This window comes from Mustela nigripes, chromosome 4 (genome assembly GCF_022355385.1).
Source record: "Mustela nigripes isolate SB6536 chromosome 4, MUSNIG.SB6536, whole genome shotgun sequence".
NCBI lineage: Eukaryota > Metazoa > Chordata > Mammalia > Carnivora > Mustelidae > Mustela > Mustela nigripes.
Window position 1 is genome coordinate 89,841,545 of NC_081560.1, and position 22,776 is coordinate 89,864,320.

The 22,776-nt window shown below is 39.6% G+C and overlaps 1 protein-coding gene across 1 annotated transcript in view; it reads left to right on the forward strand.

Moving 5' to 3' along the window:
• Nucleotides 1-3,094: 3,094 nt before the first annotated feature.
• DLD (dihydrolipoamide dehydrogenase) overlaps nucleotides 3,095-22,776 on the forward strand; it is a 29,742-nt gene continuing 10,060 nt past the window's right edge. The window contains exons 1-8 of the mRNA XM_059397048.1: nucleotides 3,095-3,226; nucleotides 5,100-5,178; nucleotides 13,497-13,576; nucleotides 14,062-14,130; nucleotides 14,716-14,785; nucleotides 16,174-16,274; nucleotides 16,613-16,756; nucleotides 17,136-17,237. Of these exons, the coding sequence (XP_059253031.1) occupies nucleotides 3,188-3,226; nucleotides 5,100-5,178; nucleotides 13,497-13,576; nucleotides 14,062-14,130; nucleotides 14,716-14,785; nucleotides 16,174-16,274; nucleotides 16,613-16,756; nucleotides 17,136-17,237 (684 nt within the window). The 5' untranslated portion in view covers nucleotides 3,095-3,187. The remainder of the gene's footprint in view (nucleotides 3,227-5,099; nucleotides 5,179-13,496; nucleotides 13,577-14,061; nucleotides 14,131-14,715; nucleotides 14,786-16,173; nucleotides 16,275-16,612; nucleotides 16,757-17,135; nucleotides 17,238-22,776) is intronic.

The following is a 22,776-nucleotide window of genomic DNA, read 5'->3' on the forward strand; positions in this document are numbered from 1 at the left end:
GTCCAGTTCCCCTCACAACATTCTTTCCCATCTGTCAAATGAGCATGATGGTAAGGCTTACTGCCAGAAAACACTTCTCACTGTTCTCATTTCAAGCATCAGTCACTTTATTAGGGGTGACTTCTGTGTCCAAGTCCAACTAGCTCAACTCCCCTCTTAGATCACCGTAGCACTTCTCACAAATAGACATCTCTGTTTTATATGCTATATCCGCATTAGAATGTAAACTACAAGAGGGCAAGGACTGGGTCTGTTTTTTTTTTTTTTTTTTTAAAGATTTTTATCTATTTGCCAGAGACAGAGGGAGAGAGAGCGAGCGAGCACAGGCAGACAAAGAGGCAGGCAGAGGCAGAGGGAGAAGCAGGCTCCCTGCCAAGCAAGGAGCCCGATGTGGGACTCGATCCCAGGACGCTGGGATCATGACCTGAGCCGAAGGCAGCTGCTTAACCAACTGAGCCACCCAGGCGTCCCTGGGTCTGGTTTTTGTTCTGGGCTGCTTCCCCAGGTTTTAATACAGCACTCAGCCCACAGGGGACCCTCAGTGATTATTGGGTCAGTGAAGAAGTGATTGGATAAAGAAAGCCTGTGGACAATTCAGATGGTTATTAGAGTGCTTCTTATTGCGGTGGTTACGACTCACACTATGAATGTCAGGTGGAAGTCTTTGACTTCTCACCGATTTGGGCTCCCCTTTTCTTTCTGTCTGTGCCCTTCACCTGATGATCACTTGTCACTGACTGCGCTATCCCTCCCTGCCCCCATCCCAGGACTGGCCAGCAGGGAAGGGTTCCAGAATAATCCCTCCACTCACTTGAGGATCTGATTTCTTTTGCAACCGTTCAGAAGATCCACTGATAAACCAGTTCACAGGGCTGGGGTGAGAATTAAGTGGAGAAATGATGGAAAGCCTCTAGCGCAGGGTTTTAGAACATCTGCTCAACAGATGTTGATTCCCTTACTCTCTTTTCCCTAAGGGGAGAATTGTAGCCAGCAACTGATTGCTTATTTTAATAGAGAACGTTTGGAATAGGAACAATAGGAATGCATCTCTTAATGGGAAGCCTTCAGGCCAGGAATTAGGATAGTGGTTGGGTGGTGTAGAAATATTTTAAGGGAAGAGCCAGAAAAGGATCCCTTAAATCCCACTGCGTAGTCATCACCAGTTCTGCCTTTGTCTGAGGCAGTTTGGAGGAGAGTGGCAGTATATAAGGCAAATAAAAGTACGTTAACAAATAGTACGTGGGACTTGCTTCATGCCAAGCACTGTATTCAGTGTACAATCTCTATGACAGCTCTTTCTCACTCTCCTTAGAAGATCTGTTTAAAGTGTTATCCTTTGAGAATGCATCTATCCCTAAAAGTGTCAATCACTGTCCACACGCCAGGAAACTTTCAAATCTATGCCCAAAGTTTCTCAGTCTTAAGACTTGTGTTTCCAGTAACTATTGAAAACCTCAAAAGGATTGTTCTGGCATCTCTGGCATTTCAGTGTCCTGCACAAAATTCTTTACCGTGTGACATGCGCAATAAACGCTTGGCCTTCTTATTGCGAGTGCCAGAGACTCTGCCTGAGAGACTTCTCTGGCTGCTGGTGCTCACTTAGCCCCTATCTCGGACAAGCCAGAAGTGCCAGGGAATTGAAATCCCTGGGAGAAGTCCTCAGCTAATGACTGATAGAAGTTGATGGATGTATTTTGAGTAGGACAACTCTGAAGTATGTACTATGCTATCCCCCAGAGGTCTCCGGTGAGTCTGAGCACAATTGTTCACAGTGGTGATCTACTCATTAACATATCTAAATGTTACCGTCCCTTTTTCATCTCCTATGGATGCTTGCTTGGATCATCTCTCAAACAAACTCGCTGCACTCAAATGCTTATCTCTGGGCCTCCCTCTAGGGGTAGTCAACTAAAACAGTGACCCATTAGATAATGGACTAAAGGCAGGAGTTGAGAATGGCTGCACACTTTTTACTATAGATCATTGGCTCTTTGGAGGTATCATTAATCATAAATATAAGTGGGAAAACAAGCATTTTTAAATAAGATATTGGATAATTGAAACTGAGGTGCTGGCAGGATCACCCAGTTGGACGTGTTCAGCAGACAATAGAAAATATGGAATTAGAGATTTGGAGAAAAGTACAGACTGGAGATAAGGATCTAGGAGTTATCCGTGTATGTAGGCAGGTGCTAAAGCCATGAAAATGGTTAAAATGGCTAAAAAGCTACGTTCAAAAGGAAGGACAGGGAGAATGGAATTTGGGTGACTATTAGCAGCGTCTATAACAAAAACTAAATAATCACCATTCCTACCTTCTCCCCTAGGACTGAGCATAGCTAGGTAATGTGTCATTTCTAACTAGTGTCTAAATCCACAGAGCCCAGCACAGTGCCTGGGCAATAAACGTCAAGAAATGCACAATTAGGTTTTATTCTATATAGCTATCACAAAACAAGAATCAGACCTTACACCTCAATACTCAGTCTTGACAATGTTTTCTTGGTTCCTCACGGAAACCTAAAATCTCATCCACGACCCCACCGAATTTTAATTTGCTCGAACAGAGAAAAGAGAGTGTTTTCTGTTTTGCCAGTTAGTTTAGAGTAGGATGTTGGTGATGCAACAACTGATGCTGCAGCCCCATCCCTTCCACAGCGTTTCCTTTGGGGGGAGAGGTTGCTTATAAAGCAGTCATCTTTCCTCTGCGCGACCTCGGCGGTAGGAACCTCTCAGGGCCTCATCCAATTAACTGTAATGCTCCTTCATGTGGTTGCTGCGGAGGCGATGCCTGGACAATGCTGAAATTCCTGAGTTTAGCAAAACCTAGAACCTCTCAATCCTCACTTTCTGCGGCGCGCATGAAGCAAACGACAGTCTTGTTGATTCATCTCGTCCTCCAAGTATAAGATCGCATTTCAACTCCCCACATTTCCCTACCACCGGCAAAATGGTACCGCAATGCCGCGCTGCCAGAAAGCAGTACGCTTCTTACGACAGCGCACGACTCCGCGCCGGACAGGAACGCCTAGTCCCGTGGGCCCCAAGGGCGCGGACCAATCGCGCTGCTCCCGACCCATGACGTAAGCTGCGCCTGTGCATGCGCAGGGCGGGGAGACCTTGGCGAGGCGGCCGAGGAGCTTAGCGGACGGGGAAGCACTGGCGGAAAGGAAAGTTGAGAGGCAAGATGCAGAGCTGGAGTCGTGTGTACTGCTCCTTGGCCAAGGTGAGGGCCGAGCGAGTGGGGTTGCGCCAAGCCAGAGGCGCAGAAGGGGTCCGGGAGGCGGCCTAATTGGTGGGGTCGAGAGAGGCGGGCGGAGTGGCCGGGACCACCCGGGCCCCGCCCCTGAGCAGGCTCTGGCCCGGCGGCGGTCAGAGCGGGGACCGGTGCGGTGAAGCCGCCCTGCCCGCTGTGTGACGGCCAGCAGTCCGCCCGCAAGCCTCGCGTCCGGGCCATGCGGGTCATGCACAGGCCGCTTTACCTTGGCAGAGGAAGTAGAAATCGCGCTTGACGCGTCTGCTCTCTTCATACTCGCTACCTTTGACTAATCCTAATCCGAGCCCCTGCGTGGCATTGGGCAGGTAACCTTGGGGCCACTCCTTGAAACACCCAGAGGCAAGTCAGCCCTGACAGGTGGCCCTGGGAATTCCTCAAAGGCCTCCTCCTTGTTTGCAGCTTCCAGCTAGTGTTCAGTGCCTTCTCTCCTAGAGGCTTGCATTTTTAGTCGCGGCTGCTTACCGTTAGGACAGCTTTCCCTCTTCGTCCACGTACCGAATACAGCCGGATTGTGTACATGTGAGATCGTGGCTGGGTACTGCATTGGTGGACACCTTAACGGTAGCATAGCAGTCGGTCTCTTTGGTTCCCAGCATGAGTAATCTGGGCTCCTGAGAGTTAGTGTAATCCAACTTCTGGGCAGCAGCAGAACTGGGACTAGAAGTTAGGACTGACGTTGCTCCTTTTTGGTTTGCTGTTCTGATCTCAGGTGCTTCGCGTTGCCTGGGAGGAGAGAACATTGCTACATGAGTGAGGGTTTCATCACTGCCTCCCATAAGAGCTATTGGCATTGTTTCTTTGTGTTTCACTGTTCATAGAAAAGAGTGGACATTCATAGAGATTGTTGTGGAGATTATGATACACTTTGTGGAATTGTAGTAGCTCTTGAATGTCAGTAATAGTGCATTTTTCCAAGTGATCTTGTCTAATTTTCTATTCCCAATTAACTGTTCAGGAGCATTTTTATAGATGGGGTCAGGTAGTTGGAGTTAGGAAACAATAATTACAAGTAGAGGATTATAATGTAAAGATTATTGAGTATTAAGTTAGAACTTCAAGAGCCCTTTTTAAAAAAAGATACTTATTTGAAAGAGAGAGAGTGAGCGAGTGCACACAAGCCGGGGGTGGGGGAAGAGGCAGAGGGAGAAGTAGGCTCCCGGGTGAGCAGGGAGCCCCGTATGGGGCTCTGTCCCAGGACCCTGAGCCGAAGGCAGACACTTAACCACCACCCAGGTGCCCCTAGAACTTTTAAGAGTCTTAATTGTGACATTAAAATCCCTGGCACCAAAAATTAGCCAGGCTTTCTGAAAATTTAGTAACACTAATACCACTGAATTACACTTTTTTGTTGGGCTTTAGCCTGTATTGCTCTGAGATGGTTTATTGAATATTCATAATGAAAAGATAGTATGGGGAACTGGGGTTCTAAAGTTCAAGTAATTGTTGTGATGAAAGAGGAGAAATTGGGACGCCTGGGTGACTCATTTGGTTAAGCGGCTGCCTTCAACTCAGGTCATGATACCTGGGTCCTGGGCTTGAGTTCCCCATTGGGCTCCTTGCTTGGCGGGGAGCCTGCTTTTCCCTCTGCCTGCTGCTCTCCCTGTTTGTGCTCCCTTTCTCTCTCTCTCTGACAAAGAAATAAGTAAAATCTTAAAAAAAGAGAGAGAAATTGATACGTAACCTCTGTGTAGCAATGGAAGATACATAAATAATAAGTGCTTGACATATTTGCTCCCAAGTCCTTACATTTTCATTGACCTTCAGGAGTTCTGTTTTGAATTCATATTCTACATAATACAGCTTTTTTTTTCCTTTTTTCCAGAGAGGCCATTTTAGTCGGATATCTCATGGCTTACAGGGAGTTTCTGCAGTGCCTCTGAGAACTTATGCAGATCAACCAAGTAAGTATTTAGTAAAACGGTTTTTCCTCAGATTAATTCATAGTTCCATTGTGTTTAAATGTAAAAGTAAGTGAATGTTAGAACAGCTAATAAGTAATCTGTCATAGAATTCACTTGTTCATGTGTTTATTCACTTAAATGTTTATTGAGCACCTAGTGTGTCTAGGTAGTGAACTAGGCAAAGCCCTGCTTTTTTGGAAAAAACAAACAATACTCAGGTAACAGGTAAATATTTTGGTTAGAGATTGAAAATAAAAGCAGGTAACTGGGAGTAAAAGTGAGTGTTTTAGATAGGATGTCAGGGCTTTTCTAAGGAGATGACATCTGAGTGAAGAGAGGGAGTGAGGTTATTTTAGGAGAGGGAAACAGCAGTGAGAAGAATCTGAGGTGAGAATTAGATTGTGAGGTTTAAGTCATTGCAGGAAGGCTGGTGTGGCTGGAGCGGAAACCCATAGGATGTGACAGCAGAGAGGTAAGCAGGGTGAAGGAGTTTGGATTTTACTCCCAGTGTAAAGGAAAAACCACTGAAGGATTTTGAGCAGGGGAGTTATTTCTAATGTTTACATTTAAAAAAAAGTTGAAATTCTGACAACTGTGTAAGAGTAAGTGTGTCGGTGGTTTGACACTGTTAGAATGGTGAGATGACTTTTTGACATCCCAATTGAAAATTCTGATGGGCTTTGTCAAAAACGTTATTTTAAAGACTGGAAGGATACACCCTGAAAGGAAACTATGGGATATGGGGAATATGGGTATTTTCTTTTTCTTTTTTTCTTTCTTTCTTTTTTTTTTAGTATTTTTGAAGTTTCTATAAAGGACATATATTTTGTTTTTTAAAACAGAAAGTTAATGGGCTTGTAGTAAGGCATTTTGGCCTCCCAGTACCACTGCATATTAGTTATTTGAAGTTATCTGTTTTGACATTTACCTGAATCACCCATATAAATAAAGTTGCATTAAAACTTTTTTGTAGAACCCATTAGTTGGGGGGAAGTATAACCATTAATGTCCCTGCATTCTTGGAAATAATTTTATCCTGTACCTTAACTGCTGCCAGACTAGCATGATCTGAGATATTTTATTTCTGGAAAAAAGAGTAGTGGGAGGATTCCTGTCACCAGTGATCAACAGTGAATGATTTACCTAGCTTTAGAAAGGGCAAGAAATCCTTTAAAAAGTACTAATTTGTTGGTGGGGGAAACGGTTGGACCCCATTATACCTTTTTAAAAAAATGGTGTTTTTTAAAAATATTTTTAAAAAATAATTTAAAGTAAAAAAATAATTTTTAAACAATATCCTATTTGTTTACAAAGGAATTTTTAAAAAATATTTTATTTATTTATTTGAGAGTGAGTGATCGAGTGGGAGGAAGGGGGAGTGAGAATCTGAAGCAGACTCTGCACTGAGTGTAGAGCCCAACATGGGGTGGATCCCATGACTGTGAGATCGTGACCTGAGTTGAAACCAAGAGTCTCCAGGCCTAAGTGACGGAGCCATCAAGCCTCCCCACCGTTATTCTGTTTGTTCCTTTTTTTTCCTTACAGTTTTATTGGGGTATACGTGGCATATATCAGTTGTCTTTGTTAAATGGGAATAGTACTTTTTCTTAACTCAAGCAACAGGAGAAATGTTAGATTTTTGTTTCCAGAGCAGGTAATTAAAGACATTGTGGCTAATTCTTCACTTTTGGAGTTAATCAACAGCGATTTATTCAGTGCCTTCTATTTGGTAGTCTTTGAGCAGGATCTTAGATTTTCATGGAATGAGGGTAACCGAGTACTTGTGAATCAAAATTGTGTAGTGATTCCTTGACATTGAATAAATTTTAAATCCCTTAGTACTCACGTTAATACAGTGTGAAGTCTTTGGTTGTGTGAAGTAACACGCATTGTGTGTTCATGTTTGTATTTATCTGAGGCATTTATTTATTATTTTAAAGATTTTATTTATTTTGGAGAATCGAGAGCGAGCGAGCCAGCACGCAAGCACATGTGTGCAAGCAGGGGGCAGGAGAAGGACAAGCAGACTCTGAGCTCCGGTGTGGAGCCGAATTCAGGGCTTGAGCTCATGACCCTGAGATAATGACCTGAGCCGAAACCAAGAGTCAGACACTTAACTGAAACCAAGAGTCAAAACTGGCGTTTATTTAACAGCTGTCTTTCCCCCAAGGATTTACACTTTGTTAGGGCAGGGACTGTGATTGTTTAGCACCTGGAGTGGTACAGTAGGTACTCAGTACATATTTATTGAATAAATATGAGAAATGGAACCATGTCTGGTTTAGTTGTTGCTTTATCAGAATCACCCATTGTGGCGTCTGGTATGAAGTAAATCCCCAGCAACAGCTACACTAATAGTAACTGATTCCCTGAGCACTTACTCTGCCTCAGGCAGTCTTTAATCCTTGTTGCCATCTGACAAGATAATGTGCTGCTATTTTCCCCATTTTATATGTGGAGGTGCTGAGTCAAGAGAGGTCCCAGCTAGGAAGTGACATAACTGGGAAGATTCCTCGACTCTAGAACCTCCATCTTAATCTCTGTTCTGTTTGGTCCGCTTCCAGGGAGTACTGGTTGATCAGACCAGCTTGAGAAGTTCCAAGTTTATTATATATAATACAGTCCTGTTAAAACTTCTGGAAGGGGGCACCTGAGTGGCTTAGTTGGTTAAGCATCTGCCTTCGTCTGATGTCATGATCCCAGGGTCCAGGATTGAGTCCAGAACCAGACTTCTTGCTCAGCGGGGAGCCTGCTTCCCCTGCACCCCGCACACACTGTGTTCTTTCTTGTGCACTCTTGCTCATGCTCTCTCTCTCGAATAAATAAATATAGTCTTAAAAAAAATCTGGAAGATGTTTGAATATCTGTATGAATGAAGTTCCTCAAAATTTGAAGAGTAATGTGTATTATTGATAGGACCTTCCATTTCATGACCGGAATGAACTCCTAGTCCTTAAGACACTCACATTTGCTACATTCATTCATTCATTAGTTCAACAAATAGAGAATATATAATATGCACTATGTGCTAGTTATTGGGCTGGTTGCTGGCATATAGCAGTGAATGAGTCAGACAGGATGCAGCTTTTATAGAGTTTATAGTCCATTTGGGGAAGACAAACATCCAGTAAGCAATTGTGATAATGACTCCACAGGCTAAGCATAGGGAGCTATGAAATCTGTATGTGGATTGTGAATGGTCACGGAGTTCTCTCCTAAGGAAATGATGTTGATATCTGAAACAGGTTGATGTGGGAGTGGGTCTGGGAAGAGGTGTTCAGGTAGAAGGAACAGCATGTGGGAGTATTTCAATGTGAGAAGGAGCTTAGTGTCTTTGAGGAGCTTGGAAAGGGCCAGTGTGCCTAATGTTTGTTGAAGATGGGTTGATGATCTCTGCAGATAATGAAAGACCCTAACTCTCTTTTAAGGGCAGTTGGAAGCCATTGGAATGGTTTAAGTAGAGGCATGATAGTGGTTTGTTTTTAAAGTCATTCTGGTTGCAGATTAGCGTTTTTATTGTAATGGTTTTTCTTCCTCTCTCATTAGACTATAAGAATCAGGGCTGTGTTTTTTATAGATATCCCTGGACCTTAGAGTAGTGTCTAATGTGAAATGCATGCTGTCAGCATTTATTTCTAGGTAGATGGAACAGAATGTACATAGGTAGACCAGTGTAATTCTGTAGGTGTGAGCTAACAGTAATTCATTGTTGCTGAAGCTTAAACTGAGTAGTATTGGTGCATGAGCAGAGTGTGGTGGGCGATGAGACTAAGGAAGAGGTTTGGATGCTGCATTTAGGAGCTTGGATTTTATCCAAGAGAGGGGGAAACCTTTCTTAGCACCTGGCACAGTTGCTAGTGTTCAATAAATGTTTGTTGACTGAGAAAGAAAAGGAAACCAATGAAGGAGGAGAGAGTAGTATCTGAGTCAGATTTTAGTGAAAGATAACAATGGGGTAGCAGTGTATAGGGTGAGAGTGAGATTGGAGGCTGTGAGATTGGGAGGTGGATCTGGGAAGGGAAGAAACATGTATTGAGTGTCTTCATGTGCACCTGCCCTCCTCCCAGGGTCTTGACAGACATTATGTCTGACCTCACAACGGTGGGATATAGGTATTACTGTCACTTATTCCTATGTTACATCAAAGTCAGAGAGATTAAATTATTTCCCAAGGATTTAGGAAGAGGTAGAAGCCCATATTTGAACTCCAGTTTTTCTTTTTTTTTTTAAAAACTTTATATCCTTTTTGTCTTTAAGTATATTTCTCCTTCTTAATGTGTTAGGGGAGGTTGTAGAGTTATCATCAGAAAGCAGAGTATTAGAATTCAGAATTTTAGAAGCTGAGTGGTTTTGGGTGATGACATTACTAGTTGGGCAGCCTAATGCGGGTTATTTAGTTACTCTTAGCCTTATTTTCTCCCTGTGAAATAGAGGTATAATAATTGTGTCATGGAGACATAAGGAGGCTTAAATAAGACAACAGGAAACATTTAGCTCACTGCCTGGTACAGGGTATTATCCATATGGTAGTTACTGTCTCAGAATGACTTGTCAGTATACATCTTGCAACTGGTTGATGACTGTGATTGATTTGTAACTTGACACATTGACTTCAGTGGTAGCCTTGATAACATGGTGTGCTTATTTTCCTCACAATGATACTGTAAGTAACATTAGTAGAATACTTTATCCTGCTTTTTCTCCTTCAGTTCATTTCATGGCATTAACTGCTATGTCTGTTGAAGTTAGTCACCCCTGACTGTACCCCATTATTTTTTAAAGTATGGACCTGATAGCTTTCTCCAGTTAGTTCACTGCCTCCTAAAATACGAATTGCTATCCAGCTATCTTCTGCCATATTTCTAACTTAGTCATCTTTCTCTCATGATACCAATTTGTATATCCTGTTCAGTTTTTCTTTTCCATTCTGAAAGGCTAATGCTAATTTTGTAAAACTTTTCATCAGATACTCCTTGATCTGTTTCACTGAACAATTGGTCTATATCCTGATTTTTAAAACTGTATGTGAAAACCAAACCAACAAATGCTTTTTGACAAGGGTATGGTGCGTCAGAATATTGTGTTGTAAACTTTACTTGCATGCAGCTTTTGGTACAAGTGAGAGCCAACTGGTTGGTTTTTCTAACATTTTATTGTGAAAAATTGCAAACATTTTAGACAAGTTGTAAGAATTTTTCAGTGAACACTCAGATTCTTCCACTAACATTTTACTGTACTTAAATTATCACAGATCTGTTCTTTCATTTACCTATCAGTCCACCTTTTTTGATACATTTCCAAGTATATTGAAGATATCCCCTAAATATTGGCTTGCTTTTGAATGTTTGTCACAGAATCACACCCTCCTATATTCTCCACTGACCCATCTGTAGATAAAGACTTTACATTTCCCCTTCTTTTGTGTGTGTGTGTGTGTGTGTGTGTGTGCGCTCCATAGCACATTAGTGGTATTCTGATGGAATGGTGCATACAGTATCTTCAGTGAGAGGTGACTAGTTCTGAATTTCTTGTATTTTGTAAACTTAAGAAAAAAAAATCTAAGATTACATTGGGAAATGAAACTCAACTTTTTTGGGCTTTTCTGTATTTAAATTTAAGTGTAAATTTAAATTTACATATTTTAATCAGAAAAGATGTTAAAAATTCAACAAAAAAATCCTGTTTTTCTAGCTTGTGTTTCATTACTGTGCATTAAAAATTAGAACCCAAATTAAGGGATGCTGTTTAGGCCATCATTTTGTTCAAAATTTGAAAATAGATATACGTTTTCTTATGTACTTAATTCTGAACATGAATCAGGGAACCAAGCAGTATAGCCAAAGACCACAAATGAATCAGTGAAAATGGAAGCAGTAGTTTTCTCATGTATTGGACGGACTGTCTATTTTTTTTCATGTACTGAGTAATCCTAATTATCATCCGATATAACCAAGAAGAATCAGTCCTTTTATTTATTCAGTTGGAAGGATTCTTAGATTTTGTCAGTTCGATAACTTCTTAGTTATCTTCCATCGCTGAGGTTCTGTGATTCTTTTCAGGCCAGCAAAGGTTTTTTGATGATACTAGTACTCCCATGCTTGGGGGAGTGGTGTTTTGTTGGAGAGGGGGTGACCAGAAGTTAAAATTTGGCATCTTCATAGTTCAGAATATAGCTACCATATAGCAAATACTTATTATGTATGTTCCACATACTATGCTAAGTTATGTATATATGCTGTTTTATTCTGTATTACGATCCTATGAAGGAGGTTTTTTTGTGGTCTTTGTTTTGTGTACATAGGGCTGCCGAAGGTAAAGCAGGTTAAACTATTCTCAGATCGGATAGCTAGTAATTATAAACTTGATTAGTGCTCTCAGGGTTTTCGCTTATGTTAGTTTAAATTTGAGAATAGAATCCTGTTGAATAACGGAATGATCACTGCAAGACAAAAAGCTTAATTTTCTCTCTGACCCACTTGCTAGGTGACCTTGGGCAAGTTAAATGACATCTCTGAACCTAGCGTTTTTTATCTGTGAAATGTCAGTTATAAGGCTTTTCTCCTCCTAGGAAGTTCTGAGAATCAAAAAGGGTAATAGATGTGAAAACGTGTTATATACTGCTAAGTGCTTGGGGTTGTAAGGATAGTTTGGGAGGGTGGGGAGAAGGAAGGCTCTCTCCCAAGTCTTATAAGTGATTGTAGCTTTATTTGAAGTTGGTTCGAGAACAGTGGGAATAATTAGACTTTTCCAAGTGTTATAATTACTACATTCCTAAGGTTGCTGATACCAAGTTGGTTTTTTTTTTTAATTTTGTATTTTTATGGGGCGCCTAGGGGCTCAGTGTGTTAAGCCTCTGCCTTTGGCTCGGGTCATGATCTCAGGGTCCTGGGATCGAGCCCCACATCAGGCTCTCTGCTCAGTAGGGAGCCTGCTTCCCTCTCTCTGTCTCTCTGCCTATGTGGGATCTCTCTCTCTGTCAAATAAATAAATAAAATCTTTAAAAAAAATTTTTTGTATTTTTATATGGCAAATGTCCAGAATAGTTCATTTAATGAACTATTAAACTATACAAAATTTATTAGCGTTCAAATGAAGTTCAAAACATGTTTGCCATCCAGTACAGGGAAGCTGGTTTTTCTCTTTCTCAGAAGTACCTGAAGTGGGTGTACTCAGTCTTAAAGTTAGCACTACTAAGGCATTATGCAAATAATTGTCTTATTTAATCCTAACATTAAATAAATCAGTTAAGGCAATGTTATTGTTCCTTTATGACAGGAAAATTAAGTCCCTTGGTCACACAACTAATAAATGGCAGAGCTGAGATTCGAAGCCAAGTTATGTCAGATTCCAAGGCCCTTTTCCTTGGTCAAGTGTCTGCCTTCAGCTCAGGTCATGATTTTAGGGTCCTGGGATCTAGTCCCACATTGGGCTCTTTGCTCAGTGGGGAAGCCTGCTTCTCCCTCTCCTGCTCCCCCGGCTTGTCCTCTCTCTATCACAAATAAAATCTTTAAACACACACATACACACACACAAAACAAAGCCCTTTCCCTCACACAGATAATGTCTTTCAGTGTCACTAAAAACCTGTCTTATTCTTTTTAAGTAGAACAGTGTGGAATTTAGGAAGGTCAGTGGATTCGGTGGATGTAGAACTCAGATGTGGGGTGCCGGGGTGGCTTAGTCTGTTGAGGGCCCGACTTTTGGTTTCGGCTCAGGTCATGGTTGTGGGATCAGTCCCTGTGTCAGCTGTGCTCTCAGCAGAGAGTCTGCTGGAGATTGTCTCTCCTTCTCCCCCTCCCTCCACTCGCATGCATGTGTGCACACTCTTTCAAATAAATAAATTCTTTTTTTTTTTTAAAGATTTTATTTATTTATTTGACAGACAAGAGATCACAAGTAGGCAGAGAGGCAGGCAGAGAGAGAGAGAGCGAGAAAGCAGGCTCCCTGCTGAGCAGAGAGCCCGACGTAAGGCTCAATCCCAGACCCTGGGACCACCATCCGAGCTGAAGGCAGAGGCCTTAAGCCACTGAGCCATCCAGGCGCCCCTCAAATAAATAAATTCTAAAAAAAAGAACTGAGTTGTATTCCATATGTCATAATGAACAAATAGAAAATGAAGTTTAAAAATCTGTGCCATTTTCAGATACGTCACAGAACGTCAGGTGCCTAGGAGTGAAATAGTACTGTGAAGAAAATGTTGGTTATTTTGTACTTTCTTGGAGGTTTAAAATAGCATGTGTGTTTTTTTTTTTTTTAATGCACTGTTTTTGGTCAGTATTAAGCAATTAACTGTTTATATCAATTTGCTTTTATTATAGTTGATGCTGATGTGACAGTGATAGGTTCTGGTCCTGGAGGATATGTCGCTGCTATCAAAGCTGCCCAGTTGGGCTTCAAGGTAAGGTTTAGACTAAACAAGGTGTTGATACATTTTTATTGGAAAAGAGTCGATCATATTTACAGAATACTTTGCACATAAAGAGTAATGGTAAATTTTTGTTTATTCTATAAATTAAATATAGGCCTGAGATGAATGAGGAATGTTACTCAGTTGCAGTGCTCTCATGAGATTGTGAGGTCCATTTTTCCCGCCTCCCCCCGATACTTTGTACATTTGGCTTCTAATTCTGCTTTGGAAGCTACGGTAATAGGACTAAGGGCATGTGTTTGATAATGTTAGGCAAAAATGTCTCTGAGTATAATGCAGGTGAGCCTGCATTTAGCATTATTTCTGAAATGATATATTTTAAAGGAGTCTATTTTATCCTCACAAACAGCGTCAGTAACTTGTTCTGTAGAAGAATTAAGACAGATGCGTGGGAATTTTATGAACTGAGCCACTGCAGGTTGTAAGTAGTCAAATAATGTTTTCTTTGGTTGTAGACAGTCTGCGTTGAGAAAAATGAGACGCTTGGGGGAACGTGCTTGAATGTTGGTTGTATTCCTTCTAAGGTGAGCATGTGTTTCGTACAGTGCAGAGGTGTTTTTCATTAGCCACTGATTAGAAGGATGTATTAGGACTAGAACATTAGGATAATAGTTATTAGAAATTAAGCAACCCTGGTTGATCATAAAAAACATGTTTTCCTTGGTAAAGCTTAAACAGTGCTGTCACCAGTCTGCCATACATTCCTGAAATTGCTTCTCTGTCTTCAAATACCCAGCCTTTCCATTCAGACAGGCTGTGGTGCTCCATTTTTTTCTCTTCAGCTTTCCTTTACCAGTGAAACAGATAGTAGGTAGTAAATTCTTCCCTTAGGGGTTTTATATATGTAGACATGACTGCCTTTTTCACCTGCTGCCCTGAAGAGTGTACTTATTCCTTTGATTTTAAAGGAAGTGGAGATGTTTTGTTTTTCATTCCTGCTTGTTTAACGTTTTTTTACGTCTTTATTATTGGGCTTATGTTAATAATGTAAGAACAGAAACTGAGTTGTCATAGTCCTTGTATTATTCCATGAAGAGAATGTCATTTCTTAAGTGCTTTTTGATTGTATATAGTCTTATTATCAACATTTGATCATTTTATCTATTTAGGCTTTATTAAATAACTCTCATTATTATCATATGGCCCATGGAAAAGATTTTGCATCTAGGGGAATTGAAAGTAAGTATACCTTTCATATTCAGCAATTTACCAGCCATATTTGACTTGACTCTTTTGGCTACAGCTTTATGTATATCTAATGAATGTGTAACATATGTTTTGTTGAGGAAAGAGTAAAAGAAGACCTTTAAAAATGTAGAGAGATTTACTTAAGAGGGCTTAAGTCCAGATTTTTACTATGACATCTTCTGTTCCTCTGAAAACTTTGGTGTGAAGTCGGCTGTGTGTGTGTGTGTGTGTGTTTGTGAAGTCAGTTTTAATTTCCCTGAAACCTGGAGATCTCGGGGTGGGGAGTTGGCGGGCAGAGAAGGAAGGCAGGTAGGTTGGTCTACCCAAGTTGTTGGTAGTGGGAAGAACAAAGGAGGGGTGGGGGTGTAGCACAGTGTAAAAGGAGGACATTCCATTTTAATTTTGTATGGCTTGTCTCTTGCCATTCTTTTTGGGCTGTTTTTATTTCATCCTTTCTTACCAATTGTTGACAGATATATCCAGAAAGGTTGGGGTTTTAGGGAGCGCTTAAACATGTCAGGAGATGGGGATAGGTAATTATTTTTCCTTCATTTGTTTGTAGCAGTAGGTTTCTGAAAGAAATGGGCTGTAGTTGGCTATCCATTGGGTATGAAGGGGATACGTACACACTAAAGCAAATAGATCGAAGTAGATGAAAGGTAGAGTCAAAGCCTACTTTTTGGAAAGAAGGAAGAAAGAGGAGACAGGGTTAGTCAAGAGGACCCGCAAGGTAGGCAGAGCTTCTTGTTGTAGCCCTTTGGCTCAGGTCAGTCCAGGCTCTCAGAGTCTGTTTCCTCATCTCTGCGATTTGTGTTGGTTGCATGTGCTGATTGCTGAGCTATCCCTCTTCTGAAGTTGTGTTGAGTAGAGCAGCTTTATCTTCTTACACACTTGCTTCAGAATTCTAAGTTAAGTGAGTGATTAAATCCAGTTTATTAAACTCTTTTATATTAAGTTTTTATATTTAAAGTTTTCAGTTGAGTGTTTTTTAGTTTTTGTTTCATGATATTATTGTTTCTTTTTACGTATTATTTCAGGTGATACTTTACTTTGCTGTTTCTATTGAAATCTCATCTAGACCTGTCATCATAAGTTGTTAGAATATTTTGCCACAGTGGGATATAATGTTTATTTTGGACTGAATTTTTCCCAAAGGTGTACTTTCTGCAGTGTTTGAGAGGTTCTATTTATTGAGAGATGTTGCTCTTAGTCTTTTTGTAAGCTACGACTATTATGTTAGTTACTATACTTAGAAGTTTTAATACTGCCTTTTATCCAGTCCTGTAAACATTAGGCTGAAGTTTTCTGTGATTAGTGAAAAATACCGTATTGCTTCAAGAATTTAGCTAAGGACTAAAGATTTGTTTAACAAACTACAGTGTCTGAAGTTCGCTTGAATTTGGAGAAGATGATGGAGCAGAAGAGTACAGCAGTAAAAGCTTTAACTGGTGGAATTGCCCACTTATTCAAACAGAATAAGGTCAGTGGTTTAACATGCAGATGTCTGCTTTATTTTACATATACATTAAGCATTAATCTGATAGAGCAGTTCTGTTAGAACTTGGCTGTTGATTTTTTTTGTCTTTTGGAGGGTTTTTTGCTGGGGGTATTTATTTAATTTAAAATTGTATACTAACCTGAAATAGATTTCTCTGGTATATAGAACAAATTTTTGCTGCTCCATGTGTAGCCTTACTAAGTGAGGAAGCATTTTGTATTGAATGTGTTACTTAATAGAGTACTTTTTTCCTATTAGTCACGTTTTTTAAATCATGAAAATCATTTTAAACTTTGTAAATCTATAAACATTTTATAAAGGTTGTCCACGTAAATGGATATGGAAAGATAACTGGCAAAAATCAGGTCACCGCTACGAAAGCCGATGGCAGCACTCAAGTTATTGATACAAAGAACATTCTTATTGCTACAGGTTCGGAGGTTACACCTTTTCCTGGAATCACGGTATGTGGTACAACCTCCCTTCAGAAAGACATTTATAAACTATTCATGCTATTTATGAACTTGGAGAAATTTCTAACTGAAGTAGTATACATTGACAGTCGTTCAGCTTTGGGAAGTTGATTGTCTTTATTCTGCAGTGATTTTTACCAGAAAACACTTCAATTAGATGGATTTGAATTCATTACAAAGTTTAAAACTGACCGTTTTGTTTTGAAATACCAAATGATGAAATTTTAAGTGAGCAGTTTAATGGGATTTGATAAAATTGAGTGTATGGATAGAAGTCATAGATACCTCAAAACAAATAAATGTCTTAGCATTTTTGGTGGGGTCAGTTTATAACTCAATAGGTTTTTCCATTGTATATATTTTATTATAGATTGACGAAGATACAATAGTGTCATCTACAGGTGCTTTATCTTTAAAAAAAGTTCCAGAGAAGATGGTTGTCATTGGTGCAGGAGTAATAGGTGTAGAACTGGTAAGTAATGTTTTTTCTTCTCTTACTGCCTTCATGGAGTTGGAAGGGACTTCTTGGTCCTCTGTACAGTGTTGCAAGCAGAGCAACATGGAGTTTTGCTTGAACACTTGAGTCATAAAGAGTTTTCAAGATGACTTATTTATGTAATTTTTGGACATTAGGACATTCTCTTTTATTTTGAAATCTGCTTCCATGTATCTGCTACCCTTTGTGTTCTTTTTTTTTTTTTTTTTAGATTTATTTATTTATTTATTAGACAGAGATCACAAGTAGGCAGAGAGGCAGGCAGAGAGAGAGGAGGAAGCAGGCTCCCTGCTGAGCAGAGAGCCCGATGCGGGACTCGATTCCAGGACCCTGAGATCATGACCCGAGCCGAAGGCAGCGGCTTAACCCACTGAGCCACCCAGGCGCCCCTACCCTTTGTGTTCTTAGAACTGCATTGATTTAGTCCTTCAGAAGATAGTTCTCATTCTGAGCAAATTGCGTTTCAGATATGACTTACGTGGCTCTTCCCTCCCTCTCCATCCTTATCTCAGCCGCTCTTACATTCATTCGGACTGCTTGCAACTCTCAGACTGCCTTGCCATTTCATGCTTTCTGCCTGCCTTGTTCTCCCTTCCTATTGACTTTCCTGTATTACCAGGTGATCTCTCCTTTTTTTTTCCCCCAAAAATATTTTATTTATTTATTAGCACACGTGTGTGTGAGAGAGAGCATTCGGGGCATGGAGAGGGTCAAGCAGACTCTTCACTGAGTGTGGGGCGTGATGCAGGGCTTGCTGTCAGGACCCCAAGATCATGACCTGAGCTGAAATGAAGAGTCGGATGCTCAACCGACTGAGCCACCCCAGTGCCCCCTTCTCTCACTTTTAAGGTGTTCTTAGCCATGGCTGTTGTACCTTGATGTCACAAAGAACTGCTCTACTTCTGAAATCACAGATTCAGACATTTTATTCTCTTAACCCATAACCTCCTCTCCTTTCGTACTCAGTCATTCTCAACATAGAGGCAGTTTAACTTTATCGGTTGCTCTAGTCCTTGGGTCCATCTCTGTTTTTGCTCTCTTCAGTTCCTGTTTTGACTACTTTCCCGATCTGCTCGGATTCCGTAGTCTGTCACTGTAGCTGCTCTTCTTGAGTCCCTTACCTCTTTGTTCCATCATCATACCTGCTTGGCAAAACTGTGGTCCTGATTAAATTCAGCTATCTACCCTTTCCTTTTTTAAAATTACAGCATTGCGATTCTACAGCTGTATATATTATGCTGTGCTCACCACAAATGTGGCTGCCATCTGTCACTATATAACTCTGTTACAGTACCACTGACTGTATTATTTCTTATGCTGGACCATTTATCCCTATGACTTACTCATTTTGTAACTGGAAGCCTCTATCTCATACTCCCTTTAGCCCATTTTGCCTCCCTTCTGGCAACCACCAGTTTATTCTGTATATTTACACCTCTATTTCTGCTTTTTTTGTTCAGTTATTTGTTTTGTTTTTTTTTGGATTCCACATAAAAGTGAAATCATGTGGTATTTGTCTATGTCTGTCTGACTTATTTCACTTAGCATAATACCCTCTATGTCCATCCTTGTTGTTACAGGTTGGAAAAATTCTTTCTTTTTTATGACTGAACAGTATTCCATTATATATATATATGTACATCTTTATCCATTTATCTATCATGGCACTTAGGTTTGCTTCCATATCTAGGCTATTGTAAATATGCTGCATTAAACATAGAGGTGCATTTATCTTTTCAAATTAGTGTTTTCATTTTCTTTAGGTAAATACTCAGTAACAGATTACTGGTTCATATGGTATTTCTATTTTTGATTTTTTGAGGAACCTCCATGCTGTCTTCCACAGTGGCTGCACCAATTTACATTCCCATCAACAGTGAATGAGGGTTCCTTTTTCTCCACATCTTTGCTAACACTTACTAATTCTCACTTTTCAGTACCCCTTCTGACAGGTGTAAGGTGACAACTCACTGTGGTTTTGATTTAACATTTTCCTGATGGCTGGTAATTTGAGCATCTTTTCATGTGTCTGTTGGCCATCTATATGTCTTTGGAAAAGTGTCTATTCAGGTCCTCTGCCCAGTTCTTAATTGGATTATTTGTATTTTTGATGTCGAGTTGTGTAAGTTCTTTTATTTTGGATATTAACTCCTTATAGGATATATCATTTGTAAATTTTTTCTTCAGTTCAAGAAGTTGTCTTTTTGTTTTGTTCATGGTTTTCTTTGCTGTGCAAAAGCTTTTCATCTCGGTGTAGTCCCAATTGTTTTTGTTTTTGTTTTCCTTGTCTGAGGAGGTGTATCTAGAAAAATGTTGCTAAGACTTATGTCAGAGAGATTACTAGCTACGTTTTCTACTAGGAATTTTATGGTTTTGGGTCTTAAATTAGTTCTTGAGTCCATTTTGAATTAATTTTTGTGTGCGGCATAAGAAAGTGGTCCCGTTCATTCTTTGGCGTGTGACTGTCCAGTTTTCCCAACACCATTTATTGAAGAGCCTGTCTTTTCCCCGCTGCATATTCTTGCTTTCTTTATCAGATTAATTGACCATATAAATGTAGGTTTATTTCTGGGCTTTCTAGTTTGTCACATTGATTTGTGTGTCTCTTTTGTGCCATTAATAAACTTTTTTGGTTATTACAGTTTTGTAGTATATCTTGAAATCTGTAGTATATCTTGAAGATTGTGTTACCTCAGGATTTATTTCATTTCTCAAGGTAGTTTTGGCTATTATGGGTCTTTTATGGTTCCATACAAATTTTAGGATTACTTGTTTTAATTCTGTGAAAATTACTTTTGGTGTTTAATAGGGATTGCATTCAGTCTGTGGATTGCTTTCAGGAGTTTTGGACATTTTAAAAATGCTGATTCTTTAGTCCATGAGCATGGTATATCTTTGATCAGTGTTTTAAAATTTTGAAAATATAGTTCTTTTACCGCCTTGGTTAAGTTTGTTCCTAGGTATTTTATTCTTTTTGGTGCGATTGTAAATGGAATTGTTTTTCTGAATTTCTCTTCTGCCTGTTTGTTATTAGTGTGTAGAAATGCAACAAATTTGTATATATTGATTTTTGTATGCTGCAACTTCACTGAATCCAATTACTTCTGATAGCTTTTTGGTGGAGTCTGGGGTTTTCTTTGTATAGTGTCCTGTCATCTGCAAATAAAGTTCTACTTCTTTCTTACCAATTTGAATGCCTTTTATTTCTTGTCTGATTTCTGTGGCTAGGATTTCCAATGCTGTGTTGAATGAAGATGGTGAGATTGGACATCCTTGTCTTATTCCAATCTTAGCAGAAAAGCATTCAGTTTTTTACCCTTGAGTATGATGTTATCTGTGGGTTTATCATTATATTGAGGTATGTTACCCCTAAACTTACTTTGTTGAGTTTTTGCCATGAACAGATGTTGAATTTTGTCAGATGTTTTTTTCTGCATCTCTTGAGATAATCATGTGATTTTTATCCTTCATTTTGTTGATGTGGTGTATCCCATTGATTGATTTGAGGATATCGGGCCATCCTCAGAATAAATTTGATTTCATCGTGGTGAATCATCATTCTACTGATTGTTGAATTTGGTTGCCAAGCACATTTGTTTAGGATTTTTGCTCCTGTGTTCATAGGGATATTGTCCTGCAGTTTACTTTTTTTAAGTGTCTGTCTGATTTTGGTTATCGGAATAATGTGGTCTTGTAGAATGTATTTGGAAGCTTTCCTCCTATTCTGTTTTTTTAGAGTAGTTTAAGGAAGATAGGTTTTAATTCTTTTTTAAAGTGTTTAGTAGATTGACCTAACTCCATCAGGTCCTGGACTTTTGTTTGTTGGAAGGGTTTTGTTTTGTCTTGTTTTTGTTTTGGGGAGGAAGAACACTTTATTTCATACCTCAGCTTGAGAGTATAATGCATAGCTTTGAAGTTGAATCTGATGACAGATTCAATTTTGTTACCAGGTGTCTGTTCAGGTGTCTGTTTCTTTCTGGTTTAGTTTTGGAGGATTGTACATTTTTAGGAATTTAATGATTTCTTCTGTGTTGTCCAGTTTGTTGGCATATAATTTTTTGTTGTAGTCGCTTACTAATCTTTTGTAATTCTGTGCTGTTGGTTTTTACTTCTCTTTAATTTCTCATTTTATTTATTTGAACTGTCTCTTTTTTTCTTGATGAGTCTGGCTAAAGTTTTATCAGTTTCACTTTTCAAAGAAAGAGCTCTCGGTTTCATTGATTTTTATTATTTTTTAGTTTCTTTCATTTATTTCTGCTCTGATTTTTCTGTCCTCCTTTTACTAACCTTGGGCTTTGCACTTTTTTCCCCCTGGTTTCTTTTGTAAGGTTGAATTAAGATTTTTCTTGTTTCTTGGTTGTATTGCTATCAATTTCTATCTTAGAACTGCTTTCTCTATGTGCCAAAGATTTTGAACCATGATGTTTTAGTTTTCATTTGTCTCCATGTATTTTTTTAATTTTCTTTTTGCTTTCTTTGTTGACCCATAGGTGGTTTGGTGTTGGGTTGTTTGTTGTTGTTGTTGTTTTTTAAGATTTTATTTATTTGAGAGACAGAATGAGCAGGGGATGGGGGAGAGGGAGACAGAAGCACACTCCCCTCTGCATACAGAGTCTGATGCAGGGCTTGATCCCAGGACCCTGTGATCATGACCTAAGCCAAAAGCAGATGCTTAACCATCTACACCACCCAAGTGTTCCTAAATGCTTTTTAAGGTTAAATTTAGTGAGACCTTTTTAAGATTTTATTTATTTGATAGAGAGAGATCACAAGTCGAGAGAGAGAGGAAGGAGCAGGCTCCCTGCCTAGCAGAGAGCCCGATGCGGGACTTGATCCCAGGAACCTAGATCATCACCTGAGCCGAAGGCAGAGGCTTAACCCACTGAGCCACCCAGACAGCCCCTAACATGTGATTTGTCTTGGAGAATGTTCAGGTGCACTTGAAAAGAATGTATTTTTTTTTTTTTTGGATCTGATGTTCTACATATATCTGTTAGGTTCACCTAGGCTAATGTCTTGTTCAATGACACAATTTCCTTACTGATTTTCTGTTTGATTTTCTCCATTGATGCAAGTCGGCTATCCCCTACTGTTAATGATACTGTCACTTTCTCCCCTTATGTCTGTTAATATTTGTTTTATATATTTAGATGCTCTAATATTGGGTACGCAGAGATTTACAATTGTTATGTTCTCTTGTTGGATTAATTCTTTATCGTTATGCAGTGCCACTGTCTGTTGTCATAGTCTTTATTTTCAAGGTGATTCCATCTAATATAAGTATTGCCACTCTGGCTTCTTTTCTTCCTTTTTTTTTTTTTTGGCTTCCATTTGCTTGGAATATCTTTTTCCATCCCTTCCCTTTCGTCTTTATGTTTTTGTAGGTCTGAATCGAGTCTCTTATAGGCAGCATATAGATAGGTCTTGTTTTTTTATCCATTCCATCAGCCTAGATCTTGTGGTAGTATTTAGACTCTTTATATTTAATTATCAGTAAGTGTGTATTTATTGCCAT